The sequence below is a fragment of the Capricornis sumatraensis genome, chromosome X (assembly GCF_032405125.1).
Source record: "Capricornis sumatraensis isolate serow.1 chromosome X, serow.2, whole genome shotgun sequence".
NCBI classification, from domain to species: domain Eukaryota; kingdom Metazoa; phylum Chordata; class Mammalia; order Artiodactyla; family Bovidae; genus Capricornis; species Capricornis sumatraensis.
In genome coordinates, this window is record NC_091092.1 from 124,428,525 (window position 1) to 124,448,014 (window position 19,490).

At 44.5% G+C, this 19,490-nt stretch overlaps 1 protein-coding gene across 1 annotated transcript; it reads left to right on the forward strand.

The window, feature by feature from the left end:
- The first annotated feature begins 13,833 nt into the window (after positions 1 to 13,833).
- On the forward strand, positions 13,834 to 15,786 carry KLHL34 (kelch like family member 34). Its single transcript, XM_068963312.1, has one exon. The coding sequence runs from the start codon at positions 13,834 to 13,836 to the stop codon at positions 15,784 to 15,786; it is 1,953 nt and encodes a 650-aa protein (XP_068819413.1).
- Positions 15,787 to 19,490: the final 3,704 nt, after the last annotated feature.

Below are 19,490 nucleotides of genomic sequence, written 5' to 3' on the forward strand. Positions count from 1 at the left end.
TCATCTTTGATTTCTTTCATCAGTGCTTTATAGTTTTCTATATATAGGTCTTTTGTTTCTTTAGGTAGATTTATTCCTAAGTATTTTATTCTTTTTATCTCAGTGGTGAATGGGATTGTTTCTTTAATTTCTTTCTGTTTTCTCATTGTTAGTGTATAGGAATGCAAGGGATTTCTGTGTGTTAATTTTATATCCTGCAACTTTAGTATATTCATTGATTAGCTCTAGTAATTTTCTGCTGGTGGTTTTAGGGTTTGAAAGACTATTTGAAAAAAAATATATAAAATCAGAAAGAAAGGAAGAAAATGTATTGGTTAGAATGGCCATTATCAAAAAGTCTACAAACAATAAATGCTGGAGAGTGTATGGAGAAAAGGGACTCTCCTACACTGTTGGTTGGAGTGTAAATTGGTACAGTCACTATGGAAAATAGTATGGAGGTCCCTTAAAAAGCTAAAAATAGAGCTGCCATACGATCCTGTAATCCCACTCCTGGGCATATATCCAATGAAAACCATACTTTGAAAGGATACATGCACCCCAATGTTCATAGCAGCACTATTTAGAATACTCAAGACATGAAAGCAACCTAAATGTCCATCAACAGAGAAATGGCTAAAGAAGAAGTGGTACATATATACAATGGAATACTACCCAGCTATAAAAAATGAAATAATGCCATTTGCAGCAAAATGGGTGGACACAGAGATTATCATACTATGTGAAGTAATTCACACAAATACAAATATATATGATATCACTTACATGTGCATCTGAATAAATGATACATATGAACTTTTTACAAAACAGAAACAGACTCACAGACATAGAGAACAAACTTATGGTTACCAAAGGGGAAACATGGAGGGGAGGGATAAATTAGTAGGTTGGGATTAACATACACATAGTACTATGTATAAAAGAGATAACCAACAAGGACCTACTGTACAGCATGCTGCTGCTGCTGCTAAGTCGCTTCAGTCGTGTCTGACTCTGTGTGACCCCATAGATGGCAGCCCACCAGGCTCTGCTGTCCCTGGGATTCTCCAGGCAAGAACACTGGAGTGGGTTGCCATTGCCTTCAATGCATGAAAGTGAAAAGTGAAAGTGAAGTCACTGAGTCGTGTCCAGCTCTCAGCAACCCCATGGACTACAGCCCACCAGGCTCCTCCATCCATGGGATTTTCCAGGCAAGAGTACTGGAATGGGGTGCCATTACAGCATAGGGAACTGTATTCAATAATCTGTGATAACCTATATGAGAAAAGAATCTGAAAATGAATGAATATATATATATAAATCACTTTTTTGTATACCTGAAACTAACACAACATTGTAAATCAGCCATACGCCAATAAAATTACAAAAAGCACCCCTCCCACACAAAACAAGAGAAAAAAAGAAAGGAAGAGAGAGAAAAGAGAAAGGAGAGAAGAAAGGAAGAAGGGGGAGACAGAAAGAAAAACCACGTAAATAAACAGGCCAAGATATTAATGGGAGTTTATTGTGGATGTGTAAATATGGACAATTTTTATTTTCTCCTTTATAAAACTTTGTCTTTTTAGAGTTTCAAAAACAGCTTTTTGTGCTGCAGAGGGTATGGGAGCTTTGGTTTCTTTTCTCCCAAAGGAGAGAGCAGGACCACTATTAATTGAGGGGTTGTAAAGGGTTATATTTCACAAAACAAGCCTCATAATGAAAGGCTAGTAGTGAGTCCATGGCACAGCCATCTTTACTGAGAGAGTTTCTGGGTAAGTTTGAGGGGACAAGGAGGTAAATAATTCACTGCTCCCACAGGTTACTTCATGTTGGTGAATCACACATTGGGAACATGGCTGGCCCAGTGCACTTCCCTGGCAAGCAGCTGGCCACCTGGGGTGAGAACCCAGTGAAGCTCCAAGGATTTGAATGTATTGACTTAGAACTAGTCACATGGACGTGCTTCTATTTACCTGTGAAAATGTGGTAGCCTTAAGTTTTGTTTTTAGAGTTACCATTTGAGGTACCTCCAAAACCAGAAGATGTTCAGATGTAAGCCATGTGTAAATTTTAAATATCCCTCTTGTAAAAACTAAGTAAATGCCAACTTAGAAGTTTGTGGTATTGTAACATTTTCTTTGGAGAAATGTTAAGCTTATCATAAAAGGAATTCTTACGAGAAGAAAAAACCCAACTCCGTACTGTCTTTGGAAGGCCACTGAGAGCTGTGAGGGGGCTTTTGTCTTCAATAGATTTCAGGGCATAACAGTCTTGAGAAAGGACCCCTTCTGCATAGTTCCTGTTTCATTATGGAAGACATCGCTTCACTACGGAAGAATACATCAGTTTAAAAAGTGACTGAAGTACATTACACAAATAGAAAATTATTTTGTAAAATCCCAAGACTCATATCAAAGAAACAGCAGATTCATGACAGGAGATGAAGGACTGCCTATATGGCTGAAATGGTTTGGGAGTTCAAAATGTCACCAGAAGAGAGACCACCAAGGAGCTAGAATGAGTCTTGGAGGCCATCGTTGGTGTCGCCCCATCAGACTATTGGAGCTGGAAGAGCCTCCGGCAGAATGACAGAGGATGAGAAGTCACTCCCAGTTGTACATGGAAGACCTTGGACAAAGGCAATGGCTATACTTTGGGCAAGGCCTTGTGGGAAATACTGAGTTTCCATATAATGGATGACAAGTTTCCAAGTAGAAGAATAGCTCTTATTTCCTATTCTGTGGAAGAAACCTGTTTTGGTGATCCAGGTATCTGGCAGTTGTGAGAAACTTGGTCTCAGTTCTAAATGCACAAAACCCAGTGAAGCAAGACTTATTGGAATGGCTCTGAAGGCTGATGTCCTCTCTACTTTGAGGAGCTTAGGGACAGTCTGTCTCAAAAGGTCTAGTTAGCTCAAGCAAAGGACAGCTGGTAGCAGCTACTGGGTCTGGAGGCTTCCCTTTTTTAATAAAGCCACTAGTCCATCTGGGAGGTCTCCACTATGTTACACAGTGGCATCGATGTCTCCTGGCCTCCTGAACCTAGGACTACAGTATGTGGAGCATCTTGGTGGTGGGTCATTTTGTGGAACACTGGCCATGGTAAGCAATGGGACAATGTGAGTTCTGGAGGACTGCACATTCTTTCCTTCTCCTCTTTTATACATTTTCCTTCAACAAATGCTATTTTTTTTTAAACTTGCACCATGTGTCACTAATGATGTGTGCCCTGACAGTCAGAAACTTGATTTTTATAATGAAGCTCATCTTATAGATACATGTATTCATATCATGGAGCAAATGGGGCTTGCTTATCTCAGTGTATAGTGATGTTCCATGTTGCCATCTAACAGCTTGCTTAAATTTACAACCAGACTGAAGTTTCATCTGATGCGTAATCCAAGTAAAGCTGGTAAATGATGACCTGGAGCAGGCATATAACTTGAAGCTTTCAAAGCTTTTTTTTTATCAGAGCATCTCCAGGCTAGTTGCTCACAAATATGATCAACTGAGTTTTCCCAAAGCCTAGTGAAAGAAACTGTCCCCAAATCTCATAACTCCATATTTTAAACCTTTCTGATTTGTTACACCAAAGTTTTTGTTATTATTGATAATATTTTTAATAAAATTGATCATTTTCTCACCAATGTAAAAGTCATACTTGTCATGGTAGAGAATTTGGAATATGCAGAAAGCTACAAAGAGAAAAAAAAAATATCCCCTGTAATACTCCCCTGGATATAACTACTCTTCATTTTTTTTTTTACTCTTCATTTTAATGTATATCCTTACAGGGGTTTTTTTCGCTCTATATACATGTACAGATTTGGTTAGGATAATACTGCAGTTACTCTTTTGTAACCTTATTCTTTCACTTGATAATAATATATTCTGGGCATATTCCCATGTCATTAAATATTCTTCTAAAAATAATCTTAAAGGTGACCTAATACTTTACCATTTGGATCTTTCTTGAATTTCAAATATTTGAAAAAACTAAATATAGATGTGCCATATGATTCAGCAATCCCACGATTGGACATATATCTGGAGAAAACTATAATTTGGAAAGATACCTGTACCTCAATATTCACAGCAGCACTATTTACAATATTACAAGACATGGAAGCAACCTAAATGTCTATTGACGGGAGTGGGTAAAGAATACGTGGTACATATATACAATGGAATAGTTCAGTTCAGTTCAGTCACGCAGTTGTGTCTGACTCTTTGCAACCCCATGAATCACAGCACGCCAGGCCTCCTTGTCCATCACCAACTCCCGAAGTCCACTCAAACTCATGTCCGTTGAGTCGGTGATGTTATCCAGCCATCTCATCCTCTGTTGTCCCCTTCTCCTCCTGCCCCCAATCCCTCCCAGCATCAGAGTCTTTTCCAATGAGTCAACTCTTCGCATGAGGTGGCCAAAGTAGTGGAGTTTCAGCTTCAACATCAGTCCTTCCAATGAACAACCAGGACTGATCTACTTTAGGATGGACTGGTTGGATCTCCTTGCAGTCCAAGGGACTCTCAAGAGTCTTCTCCAACACCACAGTTCAAAAGCATCAATTATTCGGCACTCAGATTTCTTCACAGTCCAACTCACACCCATACATGACCACTGGAAAAACCATAGCCTTGACTAGACGCACCTTTGTTGGCAAAGTAACGTCTCTGCTTTTTAATATGCTATCTAGGTTGGTCATAACTTTCCTTCCAAGGAGTAAGCGTCTTTTAATTTCATGGCTGCAATCACTGTCTGCAGTGATTTTAGTACTCAGCCTTAAAAAAGAACAAAATCCCATTTGCAGCAACATGGATGGACCTCGAGATTGTCATACTGAGTGAAGTCAGACAGAGAAAGACAAATATCGTATATTTTTTATATGTGGAATCTAAAAAATTGGTACAAATAAACTTATGTATAAAACAGAAATAGAGTCACAGATGTAGAAAACAAACTCATGGTTACCAATGGGGAAAGAAGGGGATAAACTGGGAGACTAGGATTGACAATATATACACTACTATATGCAAAACAGATACCTAATAAGGACTTACTGTATAGCACAGGTAACTCTACTCAGTACTCTGTAATGACCTATAGGGAAAAAGAATCTCAAAAACAGTAACAGTGGCCATATGTATATACATAACTGATTCACTTTGCTGTACACCTGAAACTAAAGCAACATTGTAAATCAACTACACTCTAATAAGAATTAAAAAATTGAAAAAAGAGCGAAAACCTGGAAGTTATCTGAATATCCATTAGAACAAGACTTGTTAAACTTTGCTATATTCATCTAAATACTATAAAATACTATACAAACATTATAAAGGATATTTATAGCCATATACATTTACTTGGGAATATCCTCAAAACATATAGTTAAGAAAAAATTTGACTTTAAAACAGCATTTGTGGCATGATCCCATCAGTGTTAGTGGTTACTAAATGGAAAGATTTTTGGCATTTTTGCTTTCTTTATTATTCTTTTCTGTTCTGATCAAGATTTTAAAATTTCTGTCTTTGAAAAAAGATGAGGAAAGTTAACAACATAGTTTATTTAAAGGGAAAATGTATGTTATGTTAGAAAAATGCAAACAGTATTTATTATATATTATTATGCAAGGAGGCAATTGTAAGAAATTTGGTGACCTGGGTTCGATCCCTGGGTTGGAAAAATCCCCTGGAGAAGGGAAAGGCTACCCGCTCCAGTATTCTGGCCTGGAGAATTCCATGGACTGTATAGTCCATGGGATCGCAAAGAGTTGGACACAACTGAGCGACTTTCACTTTTCATACTCATAAGGACAGGAAGATGGCTGATCTCCTGCATAACCCTTAGTCTGAACACCAACACAGAGCATCATTACCAGGCCACCGTGGTATCAGGTACACCCTCCAATTAACAGTCACAGGCTTTTATGATGTGCTCTGCTTACAAGGTCAATTTATAAAACTATTCAATATTTACTATTAAACATCTGTACTACACAAACTTATTCATCATGGATTTTTGGCTGAAAGAATTGCTTTGCGAAAATCCCTTTCTGCTGTTTTTTAAAATCCAAGAACACGACTGCAAGGATGCCCTCGCTTGCCGCTGTTTTTCAGAGTCCTATGATAGGGGCTCTGGAAACCTGAATTCAAGGCCCTACTCTGCCCCTAAGTAAACGTGAGTGCCTTTGAGCAAGTGTTATGGGAAGATCCAGAGTAAAATCCCATAGAGGTCATGAACCTACTGATTGATCTCTCCCATGTAATGATTTTTCCTTTCTATCAAGAGTATAAATTACTAATGAAAGGTGGCTTAAAGAGTCAATATATTGTACCAATCAATGCTTGCTATTAAATACCATAGTTCAAGGGTTATTCTATGCTTTTCTGTAAGGTTCTTGAATATTTTCATGGAGGGAGAATTAACAATATATGTAAACTCTTCACTGAAAGTCATTTTCTCATGGTACAGATGAACCTATTTGCAGGGCAGGAGTAGAGATGCAGACTTAAAGAGAATGGACTTGTAGACACAGGGGAGGGAGGGGCTGGACAAACTGGGAGAGTGGCACTGACATATGTAACTATCATGCGTGAAATAGCTAGTGGGAAGCTGTGGTATAACTCAGGGAGCTCAGTCTGGTGCTCTGTGATGACCTAGAAGGGCAGGAAGGAGGCTCAAGAGGGAGTGGATATGATATGTATATTTACAGCTGGTTCAGCGTGTTGCACAGCAGAAACTAACAAACACTGTAAAGCAATTATATTCCAATAATTTTTTAATTAAAAAAGAAAATAATTTTTCCAGGACTATGTATATTTCCCTAATTTAGGGAGAATCTCTATGTTTATTAACTACAATGTAGCCAGTGCTATTAACACAGCCCTCAATCCTGTCCTGTGTATTCCTATGATGAGAAAGCTGAAACCGGGAGCCACACAAATTGTTCCAAGTCAAACAGCTTGAGGATGGTAGAGCCAGGATTTGAACCTGGGCACGCTGGTCCCAGGGCCCACTCTTTTAACTCTGTACTAAACGCACTTCTTTCTGTAGGTAAAAGCACAAAGGGATGAGTTGCTGACGAAGTCACAACTGGTCACGAGGCTCAGAGGAATAAGAAGCCTCAATGAGAGGATAGGGACAGACTGGGATGAGAAACAAAGAGCAGGGCAGGGACCACACCCTCAGGAGTCTTACTTGGATAGGAATGTGCCAAAGCTTGCCATCCTTCAGTTGGTCCACAGGGTCTATCTGGAGGGTGAGGGTTGGCAGATGCTACATGACTGCTGGACTGCTGTCCTAGTTGGACCGCACAGGAATGAAAGTGTGTTCCAACCTCCTTCAGCACCTGTTAACTTGCTCCTCTGACCTGTTTATGGATCTTTGGGCACTGAGCAGCATCTTTGGGGTCACCAGTCTGTAGTTATGCAGCCGCTGAGGACAAGTCTGTTCACTGCCTAATGGGCAATAGGCCTAGTCAGCATTTCGTGTCAAGCACTACTTGGGTAAGATGTTTCTGATCCTCACGATACCATCAACAGCTGATGCTCCTGGGGCCACAGATATACCCATCCAGTCTTCTCTTGAAGTGGGAATGCTGGGGCTTCAGGACCTCCCTAGATGTACACAGATGTTGCTGACTTTCTGTTAGTTCAATGTGGGCATGGCAGATGTGGTTAGCACCCACCCCCCTCCCTTGGCCTCCTTTACCATCCTTGTGCCTACTTTTTCTGTGTCTTTTTTGAATTTTGAGTTTTAAGCCAGCCTTTTCACTGTCCTCTTTCACCTTCATCAAGAGGCTCTTTAGTTCCTCTTCATTTTCTGCCATAAGGGTGGTGTCACCTGCATTTCTGAGGTTATTGATATTTTTCCTGGTAGTCTTGATTCTGCTTGTGCTTCATCCAGCCCAGCATTTCGCATGATGTACTCTATATATAAGTTAAATAAGCAGGGTGACAATATACAGCCTTCACCTACTCCTTTCCCAGTTTCTGATTTGAGTACTCAATCAAGTATTGTTTGGGAAAATGCATTGATTACTGAATCATCTCATGCCACAGAGATCACTGTTAATATTGTCATCTTCTCTGGGGTAGGGAAGGGCAAACAAGCCCACAATTTATTTTAGAGTCATATGATGTATGGGAGAGCTACTAATTTTTCTCATCTAAGTCTCCAACCTCTGACCTTTTGGGGCCAGTGGGCTTCCTCTTTTTTGGGGGGAGAATGTTGACATCGTGTTTAGAACAACTTGTTACCAAGAATAGTGAATTTGGGGTGTATGATTCCCAAAATCGAGAATAGAGAATTATTATCAATTCTCTATCACAGTGTTCTCACACTTTCTTGTGCATCAGAATCACTGGGAGAGCTTGCTGTGAAGCAGATTACTGGACCCATTTCTAGGGTTTCTGATGTATTAGGCTTGAGGCGGGGCCAAGAATTTACACTTCTTAACAGGTTGCCAGGTGATGCTGCAGGAGGACCACTGAAAACCGCTGCTATTACATTTCCTGGCTGCTTGGCCTCTGGTATTATGAATTTTCAGAAGGTTTTAAGTTAAAGGAGGGAGAAGGAAGAGAACTCAGATCTATTTTGTATACTCAGGCGAGGAATTGTCATAGATACATAACCTAATTTTATTTTGACAGTGCTATGAAAGTAGAAGCAGTATCTTAAAAATAATAAAATGAGCGAGTTCCCTGCTGGTCCAGTGTATAACGTTCGATGCTTTCACTGCCGTAGCCCTGAGTTCAATCCCTGGTTGGGGAACTAAAAAGTCATTCACAGAATTTAAGTCACTTGTTTAAAGTCTAATGGGGCAGATCTGGAATCGGAGCACAGATCTGTCTGACCCCAAAGCCCAGCCCTTTTCTACCCACCACATTGCTTCTTTAGCTGTCAGTTGGCCCAGAATGCCAAAATCACTCATGATTAAAACACACACACACACACACACACACACACTCTCCACCCCTTGAAATTCTTTCACTTAAGCTGCACAAAGATAAAATACGTTTCATGTCCACAAAAAATGGTCTTGCTAATCTGAGTGTCATTAATATGGGATTTTTTTTCTCTACTGAAGAATGTCTGTTATTTTTTTGTAATCATGTTTTCACAATTAGCTAAGTTAATGTGTCAATTTCTAATAATAGACTCTCCACGGAACTTTCCAGAAATCATGTGTTGGAAGGAAGCATATTGGGATTGAAAAGAGTCAGTAGTGATAGATGATAAAGAATTAACCTGCCAAGGGACTTCCCTGGCAGGTCAGTGGCTAAGACTCTATGCTCCCAATGCAGTGGGCAGAGGTTCCCTGGTCAGGGAACTAGATCCCACATGCAGTAACTAAGACTCATGCAGCCAAAAAGATAAAAATACATATTAAAAAATTCTTAAAGAGAAGAGTTAACCTGACAGAACTATATCCTAAATATCAAACAGCACATTTTAGAATGTTGTGGTTTTGAGAAAAAGTTCCCAATGTTATTATTATATAAATCCTTTTATTTTTTTCCCTCAAAAGTGCATTACAACGGATGGACCTTGAAAACATTATGCTAAGTCAAAGAAGTCAATCACCAGGAGACCATGTATTACATGATTCCTTCCATCTACATGAAATATCCAGAATCTATAGAGACAGAAAATAGGGCAGTGGCTGCTTAGGCCTTGGGGGACAGGTGGTACAGGGAAGTGAGAATTAAAGAGCATGGGGTTTCTTTTCGAGGTTATGAAAATCTTCCAAAATGAGATTCTAGAGATGTTTGCCCAACTCTGGAAATATGCTAAGAACCATTGAATTGTACACTCTGATCAAGTTAATTGTGTATTATACGGATAATATCTCAACAAAGCTGTTACCATTGCAGATTACATTTGCAAAAAAAAAAAGTGTAAGTGCCCATTATACATGGATGTTTTTAGTTGTGGAATTTTTTCAACAAATACAATTATTTTAGAGGTGCGAACTATGGAATTTACATTTAGCTAGGTAGGGCCCATTCAGGGAAAGTGGAGTGCCATGGTTGGCTAGCACTGCTACTTTGATGTGGGAAATGAGATGGGTGCTAGAACTTTAGTTCTAGGCTCTGTCACAGGAGGTGCAGATGTATGAAAGGGATGGTTGACAGCAGGTCCCAGTCCTGACATGGGGTGAGGGGCTCAGAGAAAAGGCAGGGTCCCAACAGCCACACTGGAGTGTGTAGCTGGGCCTTTAGTAGAAGCCTGGCCATACAAAGTGGGGTGTGGAGGAGCTGCTGGAGCACCTGGGGCCATGCGTCCCAGGAGGAGGAGGAAGAGTAGTGTGTCCAACTAGATGCCAAGAGCCATGTGGGGCCGGTCTTGGTAGAGGGCTAGGGATGTAGGACAGAGTTGGATGACATGGTCCAACCTTCTCTCAGTTGTGGGCCACCCATGGTGAACCACTTGATTCCTAGGGATGTTAGCTCATGGCTGTATCAGGCGGTGTCTGCACCTGCAGCTGTGTGAAGGGAAGAAAGAGAAGCAGAAAGAAAGTAATTGTCTTAAGTCAAGTCCCTCTTAACAACCCTTTGCTCCTTCCCACTGACAGTGCCATTCCCTATATCTGTTCAACTCAACATTACTCATGCCAAAGACTATGACAGGGGATGGACATAAAAAGATCAAGAAATAGTTCCCGGCCTCAAGAAGTCTATAGTCTAAAGGGGGAGGACAACTTATAAGCTGATCATTTTCAACAGACCAATCACATCCTACTTAATATTGCCAAGAAATTAAAATATTGATACTTTCCATAAATGCTACTCAAAGGACAATAATGTTCTTGGATGGACTGACAGTTTTAATATATTTTCTAAAGAAGACCTTGTAGACACATCTAATAGGAAAATTTTCTCACTTAACACATTTCACCACATCCTCAATGGCAAAATATGTTAAAGTGGCATGTTGGGCTGGCAATGAACAGGTACTTGTGTAAAACTGGATTTTTGATGTCAAGAGTTTAAAATCTTCCACACCATCTCTATTCTCAAGTAAGTGTGACATTTTGGATTCAAACTGAATGCATACTGATGGACAGAGCTGATGGGATGTGTGGTTCGATTTGGGGGTTAGAAATATGCTGTTTTAAAAACTGCTTAAACTTCATCACTCTGAGATTTGGTTTAAATCAACTGACTGTGCACTGCACTACTTTATTTTTATCATACACGAGGTCACATAATATAGGTCCAGACTCTGTAACTCAATATCCAAGTCACCCAGACAAACCGTACTCCCTCTGGGGCTCATCAGCCACATTTTCAAAAAGAAAAACAAGAAATTGAGGGAGGAAGGGGAAAGGGTTTTGCTAAATGATGTCAAATATCCCTTCTAGCAAAATTCTATCAGGTTGAGTAAAGCCCATTTAACTTCACCATACAGATCTGTGCATAGTGAACCAAGCTGGTATTTTATTTTTGAGTTAAGAATTTTAGTACTGAAGAAAAGAAAAGAAAAACCCAAACCAACCATCATCCTCTCCTCCCCCAATCCATCTGTAGCTCTACATTAGGAATTCAGATTGCAGTATTTTTAGCCTCTGGAGTTTAAGCAAGCCCTTAACCTGAGCCCCTGCCTGCATTTTATAATTTGTCTAATTTAAGTCATACAACAGTTCCATCTTTGACAACAAAGCAAAATCATTTTACTTATTTTTATGTACTTCAAGAATTACTTCTATGTGGAGACCTTGTAATACCAGTGGCATACCAGGCAGAAAATGATAGAATTTTTTCCTTCCGTGGCTTTTTTTTTTTTTAATGAAATACAACCTCAACTGTAAGAAATGCAAGTCACTTCAAACGCATACAAAAGGTTTGCTTAAAATAGATTACCAGAGAGGTTGTATTAGAAAACAGAAAAATCAATTCTAGATGAAAGCAAAACACACAGAACCTTCCAAACTGGCAATAAAGAGCAGTTATATTAATCGTTTAGTTCTTTAAGAGCAGGGTGCTGGAGATGGAGAAAGGCTTTCCTCATGTTTCAAGATTAGGGTGGTTTTAGCCATCCTTTCTGTGCTTGGTGCACCTTGTAAAAATAACTTCCTGAGGAGGGGTGCTTTGAAACTGCAGCCTCTGCCAGCTTTGCAACCTTACTGCCCATTATCACATCCCAGCACTGAGGACGGGGCGGACCTTAATTAGATCAGAGCCTGGAAAATCTGGCGCTTCCCTGGCGGCTCAGATGGTAAAGAATCTGCCCGCAGTGAGGGAGACCTGGGTTCGATCCCTGAGTCAGGAAGATCCCCTGAAGAAAGGAATGGCTACTCACTCCAGTATTCTTGTCTGGAGATTTCCATGGACAGAGGAACCCGGCAGGCTACAGTCCATGGGGTCGCAAAGAGTCGGACACAACTGAGCGACTAATACACTGGAAAGTCGGGGAGAGAAACTGCAAAGACTTATTTTCTTAAAGGAAGTGGTCATTCATAAGCAGAAAACCCAAGTCACCTACAGTTTTCTCGTCCCCTTTGCCAAGGGATGGGCGAGACAGGGTTTAAGAACAGGAAGGGAGAACTCAGACGGGGTCGGGGAGAGAGGTGGGCGCAAACTCCCGAAAGCGGAGTGTGAGACAAGCCAGGGAGACCTCGGGAAGGGCGCAGAGTAAGGCCCAGCATCACGCAAGGGTGAGTCCAGGTGAGGGGCGTGCTTCGGAGCGCCACTGGCTGGGAGCCTGGATTCGCCGGGGCAAGATTCCGGCCAGCGGCTCCTCTGCGCGTAGCGGGCTCCTGGGTGTCAGCGCGCAAAATCGCCGCTTAATCCCCGCTCCCGAAGGATTAATTAGGGCCTCCTTAAAGCAGAAAGCTGCGAGCCAGGGGCTTTTTTCCTAGCCACAGGAGCCCGGGGAAGAGGGTCGTCTTCCTCCAGCCCAGCCGGGCGCCCCTCTCCAGACATCACCAAGCACAGCGTCCCCGCGACTCGCGCCTCTCCGGTGAGCGCTCTCCGCACCCCCAGCCGGGTTACCGGGACCCCCTGGTGACCGGCGGCTTGACGGGTCACGAGAGTCATGCCGCAGGCCGGGCCGCTTCCTCCTGCGCCCTCGGTTCTCAGCCAGCAGCCGGGGAGCGGGGCGGGGCGCGCCAGGGAGGCCGAGGCCGCGCGCTATTCCTGTCACTGTGAGCTACTGGCATGTTATGTGTGGCGCCCAATCACGCCTGCGACCCGTCGCGCTGACCCGCGCCCCTCCTCCCTAATCCCCCAGGCTTTGATTTGATCCTCCGCGCGGAACAAGTTCACCCCCCCTGCCCCTTAGCTAGTTGTCCCCGGCCCTCGCCAGTGCCCGCAGAACCCTCCTTGTCCACCCCCGGGAGGTCAGAGCCCTCGCCCCGCACTTCCCGGACAGCCCTCGTCCGGCCCCATCTGTGCATCTGGGCCGTCGGAGATCCAGCACCCCTCGGGAGTCAGGCCATCCGCAGCTCCGCCCTTCCAGGTGATGGTGCGCGGCCACTGCGGCCCCAGGCGCGCAGGTGTGGGCTCCCCAAACAGGGCCGGGGAGGGGGTTTTGGGCAACGCGCTGGCAGCCTCGGCAGCCGCCGAAACCGAACCCTGCACCTCCCGGAAAACTCCAAACTCCGCGCTCTCCGCTACTAGGTGCTTCTGGAAATCGTTTCCCTACCAGATTTGCTCTGAGAAGGGTACGGGCAGATCTGCGGACCTGTATGAAGGAGGCCTGGGCTTTAAGCTGAGCAGGCAAAAATGGACCCCTGCTAGGGGCTCTTCGGCTCGCGCGGGGGGCCCGGGGGCTCCGTGTCCCGGGATGCCTCCGGCCGCGTCTGGCTGGCCCCAGCCCCGGCCCGGCCGCTTCCCGCCCTGGGCATCATGAGTTACTTCCTGTCTTACTGCAAAGCTCATGGCGGCTCGCTGCTCACCGGCTACCAGGCGCTGCGCGCCGAGGGCTTCCTGTGTGACGTGACGCTGGAGGTGGAGGGCAGCGAGTTCCCGGCGCACAGGTCGCTCCTCGCGTGTTCCAGCGACTACTTCAGGGCTCTGTTCAAGAGTCACACCCGGGAATCCCGGGCGAGCGTGATCCACCTGCACGTGCCGTCGGCGGCAGGCCTGCAGCGCCTGCTGGACTTCATCTACACCGCCTGGCTGCCGCTCTCCATGGACACCGTGGAGGACACGCTGGAGGCCGCCAGCTACCTGCAGGTCACCGAGGCCCTGGGGCTTTGCGGCCGCTACCTGGAGCGCCAGCTGGCCCCGGAGAACTGCTGCTTCGCCGCCAACGTGGCGGCTCGCTTTGGCCTGGCGCACACGCTGGGCGCGGCCGAACGCTGCATTGTGGCCCACCTGAGGGAACTGCTGGCGCGGGGCGCGGGCCCGGCCGGCCTTCTGGAGCTCAACCCCGCGTCGCTGAGGGCCGTGCTGGGTGCCCCTGACGTGGCGCGGGTGCCTGAGGCCCGGCTGCTGGGCCTGGCGCTGGCCTGGCTGCGGCAGGAGCCCGAGGCCGAACGCCTGGCCCACTGCACCCAGCTACTCGAGCGGGTCCGCTTCGGCCTCGTGCCCGTCGACGTGCTGCGGCGCGTGTACTCGGGCTCCGGCCTCACTCTGCCCGCCCGGGTCAAGGGCCTCATCATCCAGGCCCTCAACTACCACACGTCGCCCTCCCGCCAGCCGCTCATGCAGGGCGAGCAGACCAGCGTCCGGAGCCCTCAAACACGCATCTTGTTGGTCGGGGGGCGCCGCGGGCGGGAGGTGGTGACTGAGGAAGTCGTGGTCCCCCCGCGGGCAGCCCGGGGCAGGGGCGCCGCGCCGGAGCCGGAGGAAGAGGAGGGAGAGGAGGAGGAGGAAGAGGAGCAGGTGGAGGAGGAGGAGTGGGAGCTCACCCAGGACGTGGTGGCCTTTGACGTGTACAACCACTGCTGGCGCAGCCTCACGCGGCTGCCTGCTCAGCTGCTGGGGCACAGCGTGTGTGTCGCGGGCAACTTCCTGTTCGTCCTGGGCGGGGAGAGCCCGTCGGGCGGCGCCTGCTCGCCCCCAGCGCACGGCCCGCTGGCTGTCATGGCTCAAGTGCACCGTTACGACCCGCGCTTCCACGTGTGGACGACGGTGCCCCCTATGCGGGAGGCACGGGCCCATTTCTGGTGCGGTGCCGTGGGCGAGGGGCTCCTGGCCGTCGGGGGCCTGGGCGCGGGCGGCCAAGCGCTGGCTTCGGTGGAAATGTATGACCTGCGCCGAGACCGCTGGACGGCGGCCGGGGCGCTGCCGCGGGCTCTGCACGGCCACGCGGGCGCCGTTGGGGACCGCGGCGTCGTGTACATCTCCGGGGGCAAGGCGGGGAGAGGCGACGGCGGCGCGAACAGCCTCCGGGACGTGTACTCCCTGGCTCCCGGGGAGCAGGCGTGGAGCAAGAGAGCGTCCATGGGCACGGCCCGCTTCGGGCACCACATGGCCGCCCTGCGCGGCGCGGTGTTTGCCTTTCTGGGGCGATACGAGCCCTTCTCCGAGATCGAGCGCTACGACCCCGGCACCGACCAGTGGACTCGGCTGCGGCCGCTACCCTACGACCGCTTTTGCTATGGGCTGGCCTTGGTGGAGGAGACGGTGCTGCTACTGGGCGGCCTCAAGTGGCGGGACTCACGCCAGGTGCCCACCCGCAGCGTGGTGGGCTATGACCTCGACCTGGATCGCTGGGAGGACATTGGCTGCGCGCTGCCTTGGGCCTGGAGCGGCCTGCAGTGCGCAGTGCTGCAGCTGGCAGAGGGTGGGGACGAGCGGAGGGAGGGAGAGCCGGGAGAGACACCGGATTTTGTGCTGGGCTTAATGGGTTAAGCAGCCTCAGGGCTAGGGAGGAGCAAGCCATGGGCTTTTCCTAGACTTGGCCAAAGACAAACATTTGCCCTTATTCTGAGAATGGGAGACAGGAGGGATCAAATTTAGAAGGATATATGAATCATCTCCAGCGAGCTGGGGATTTCTAGAAATTCTCATGTTGGGCTAGAGATGGACTTTCGAAAATAAAGTATGACCCCGTTTTCCCTCTTGTAGTTAAAAGTGTTTCCCAGGTTCTAAGCAATGATTATTTTTGTGCCAAACAGCCAAAAAACGTACCATAATAAGTTATATACCAGACCAGAAAATTGTTAGGTATAATGACTGTAATAAATGGTTCTAGAAGATGGCATTATCTGAATAAATAGTGAAGGGAAAGTGCCTTGGTTAAAAAACATGCAATCACTGTAGGGAGAACTATGGTTTTATGATACAGAATCATGGTTATAGTTCTGCTTTGATGGTTTAATATAGATACAGAACTGAGAAAAAAAAAATCTCCTAGAAAGCACTTTATTTTTATTTTTGGAGAAAATAACCTAGGTTAAGTTTTTCTGTACTTCATCCTTACCCTAGTCTGTTTTTGCTCTGACTTTTGCCAGCTTATTGGTTTTAAGTTTTATTTGTGCAGCCCTTAGCCATAATAACTTCCCTGGTGGCTCAGACGGTAAAGTCTGTCTACAATGTGGGAGACCCGGGTTCGATCCTTGGGTTGGGAAGATCCCCTGGAGAAGGAAATGGCAATCCACTCCAGGACTATTGCCTGGAAAATCCCATGGACAGAGGAGCTTGGTAGGCTACAGTCCATGGAGTCGCAAAGAGTAGGACACGACTGAGCGACTTCACTTTCGCCATAATAATCCGGCTTCTCTGATTTAGTGGAACATTTAACGGGGCTTCCCAGGTGGCGCTAGTGGTAAGAAAGCTGCATGCCAATGCTGGAGACAAAAGAGAAGCGGTTCTATCCCTTGGTCCGGATGATCCCCTGGAGGAGGAAATGGCAATCCACTCCGGTATTCTTGCCTGGAGAATCCCTAGGACAGAGGAGCCTGGTGGGCTCCAGTCCATAGGGTCACACAGAGTTGGACACGACTTAAGTGACTCAGCAGCAGCTAACAAAACCCCTATTTCTTTCATCCTCTTTAAATGTTCATTCTGCAGACACGCGGTAGGTAATACATGTAAAAAAAATTTTTTTAGGTTTATTTTTGATGGTACCCCGCCTCCCAGACCCTCTACCCCACCTTCCCAAAAGAATCACAGAGAAAGGAAAGAGCAGCAGGTGAAAATTTAAAGTTTGTGTCAGGTAAATGGGAAACCAACTTGATTTCGCAGGATTTCAGAGAAGAGTCTTGTATATACTGGACACTGCCTCTTCTGGCTTATACCACAGTGGAGTGACAAAGTTAAAACTTGTAACTGGGGGTGGTGGGGTGGCATGTAATTCAGTCACAAAGAAATGTGATGTGGACTGCATGAATAAAATAGGTGCTTTATAAGGATTCATTAAGAGCTGAATTTATTTGACTTCAGTTTACAGTGCCGCCTCTCTCCTAGATTTGAAACTAATGCAATAAAATGTACAGATATATAGCGTTAAAGGTCTCTTTCATGCTAAGCTAGCCACGAGTCTTTTAAAATTCATTAGTTTACTTTTTACCATTTAAAACAACAGAGCCAACTTCACCAAAGTAAAAGCCGCTTAGTAGCAACACAGCTAGTCTTTCCATCAACTCGCTGTTGACAGAGGCACAATCTGGCCACTGTATCCACGACACATCCATCAGGTACAGATATTTTTAAGTAAATGTACACATTTGGTCTAGTAAACATCAACAAGTCTAAACACCTGTAACAAGCACACTTCATTTTAGGACAAGAGGTTTCTTTTTTTTTTTTTCTTTTTGTTTTTTTTCCTACATATACAAAATCCCACAAATTTAATGTGCGTCAATATCCATGCAGTAAATAAATGTTTTTACAAATAGGTTTTTTTAAATGATAAAAATATTACACTGGACCCCAAATTCCATACAAACATTAATACATGATTTCTCATCCACTTTGACTAAATATAGGATTACTGAAAATGTGCTGTAGAAAGGCCACTCTCCTGTACAGTTGTGCAAAGTCTGCAAAACGATAGTGATTCAATGGTGATTTCAAAAGCAAAGAAAAAGATCCTCGCTGTGGAGTTTTTACTTTCTTCTCTACAGCAAAAATAGTCACTGGCAGATATCTGAACTCTTAGAGATGAAAGTACATTCACTGAGCTGTACAGGCAACAGTATAAAGCTGATTAGAAGTAGATTTCAGGATATAGAATAGTAAAGGAGGGTCTCTTCCTCCTTCTAAAGAAAAAACAAAACAAAACAAAACCAAAACCCAGCAAATTGTGACTTGTACGTTATGCAGCCAGACACTAAAAAGCAGCACAGTCATTATCATGCTGTGATCACTTTTCAAAAATGAGATGCTTATAAATGGAAATACATGAAGAGGATTTTTTCATAGACTTTATCCACTCTATAGAACAAATCATGAAACTAGGAAAAACCTCTAAAAATTGTTTCTCTCGTATAGTTCAATGTAATATCTCTCTGAATGACCATCATCCTCTTGCTCCTCAGGAGAGAGGTACATTTTTCTTTTTCAACATTGTTTTCTATATTAGAACACACATCAGCCTGTAACCAAACATATTTTACTTCCCTGCCTGAAGTATAATTACATAAGTTTCACTAACGGACTAGGGGGAAAATTGGACACTAACTGGGAAGTTGATTCATTTCTGTTTATACCTTGTAGGTTTTTAGGAGTTGGAGTTTAAAAACATGAGTTTGGGCTGAAATTATATATATATATATGTTAGCTGCCTTTCTGGGTGAGTTAAGTGTGTTTTAAAAAATTCACTCTCAAATTCCTCTGTACACAATCAGCATTTCATCACTACAAAAATAAAGGAAGATTTAAACCAAGAAAATAAAGCAGCTCTATCTTCAATTTTGGTCTCAGTTACAAAAACATCTTACAAAGCTTTGCCCTGATACACCATTGAGTGTCCCCATGGATATGGAATAGTATTTCCATTAACCAGCTTTCACAAGTTAATAGACTATTAAGACGAATATTTGATACCTGAACTTTTCTTATGTTGATGCTCTTCTATTTTGCTCAACTCTTGTATGTATGCGCATCTACATTTCACAAAAATAAAACTACAGCATTAAACTTTGTGCAATGTTTAAGAAAATTCTTAGAACATTTTAATAAATATAAAAAAGGTTTAAATTCTTTCCCACCCACAAGGATGTCTGCACCTGAAAAAATGTGATTTAGTTTTGAAGTCTTGTTTATATAAAATTAACTTATAGGGAGAAAAGATGACCTTAGAAAACCGCCTTTTTGTGTTTTTTTTTCCTACTTGAAGACCACCTGTCTTCAGGGTTGTTTGCAAAAGTTAATTTTGAATCATTGAAGACAGTTGATTTTGCACATGGTAAACATAAGCTGAGCACTAACTGCATATAAAATATACAAATGCTCATTAAAGACAGTGGTATTATGACCATATAGGGTTTGTTTCATATAATGTAACATTAAAGTATAGCTTGTCAACGTGTCCTACACGTTGATATAAAAACTACCTTATATACTTGTTCAAAGTACCAGAAGGTACCAAATGGCCAGAGGGCACAATACAC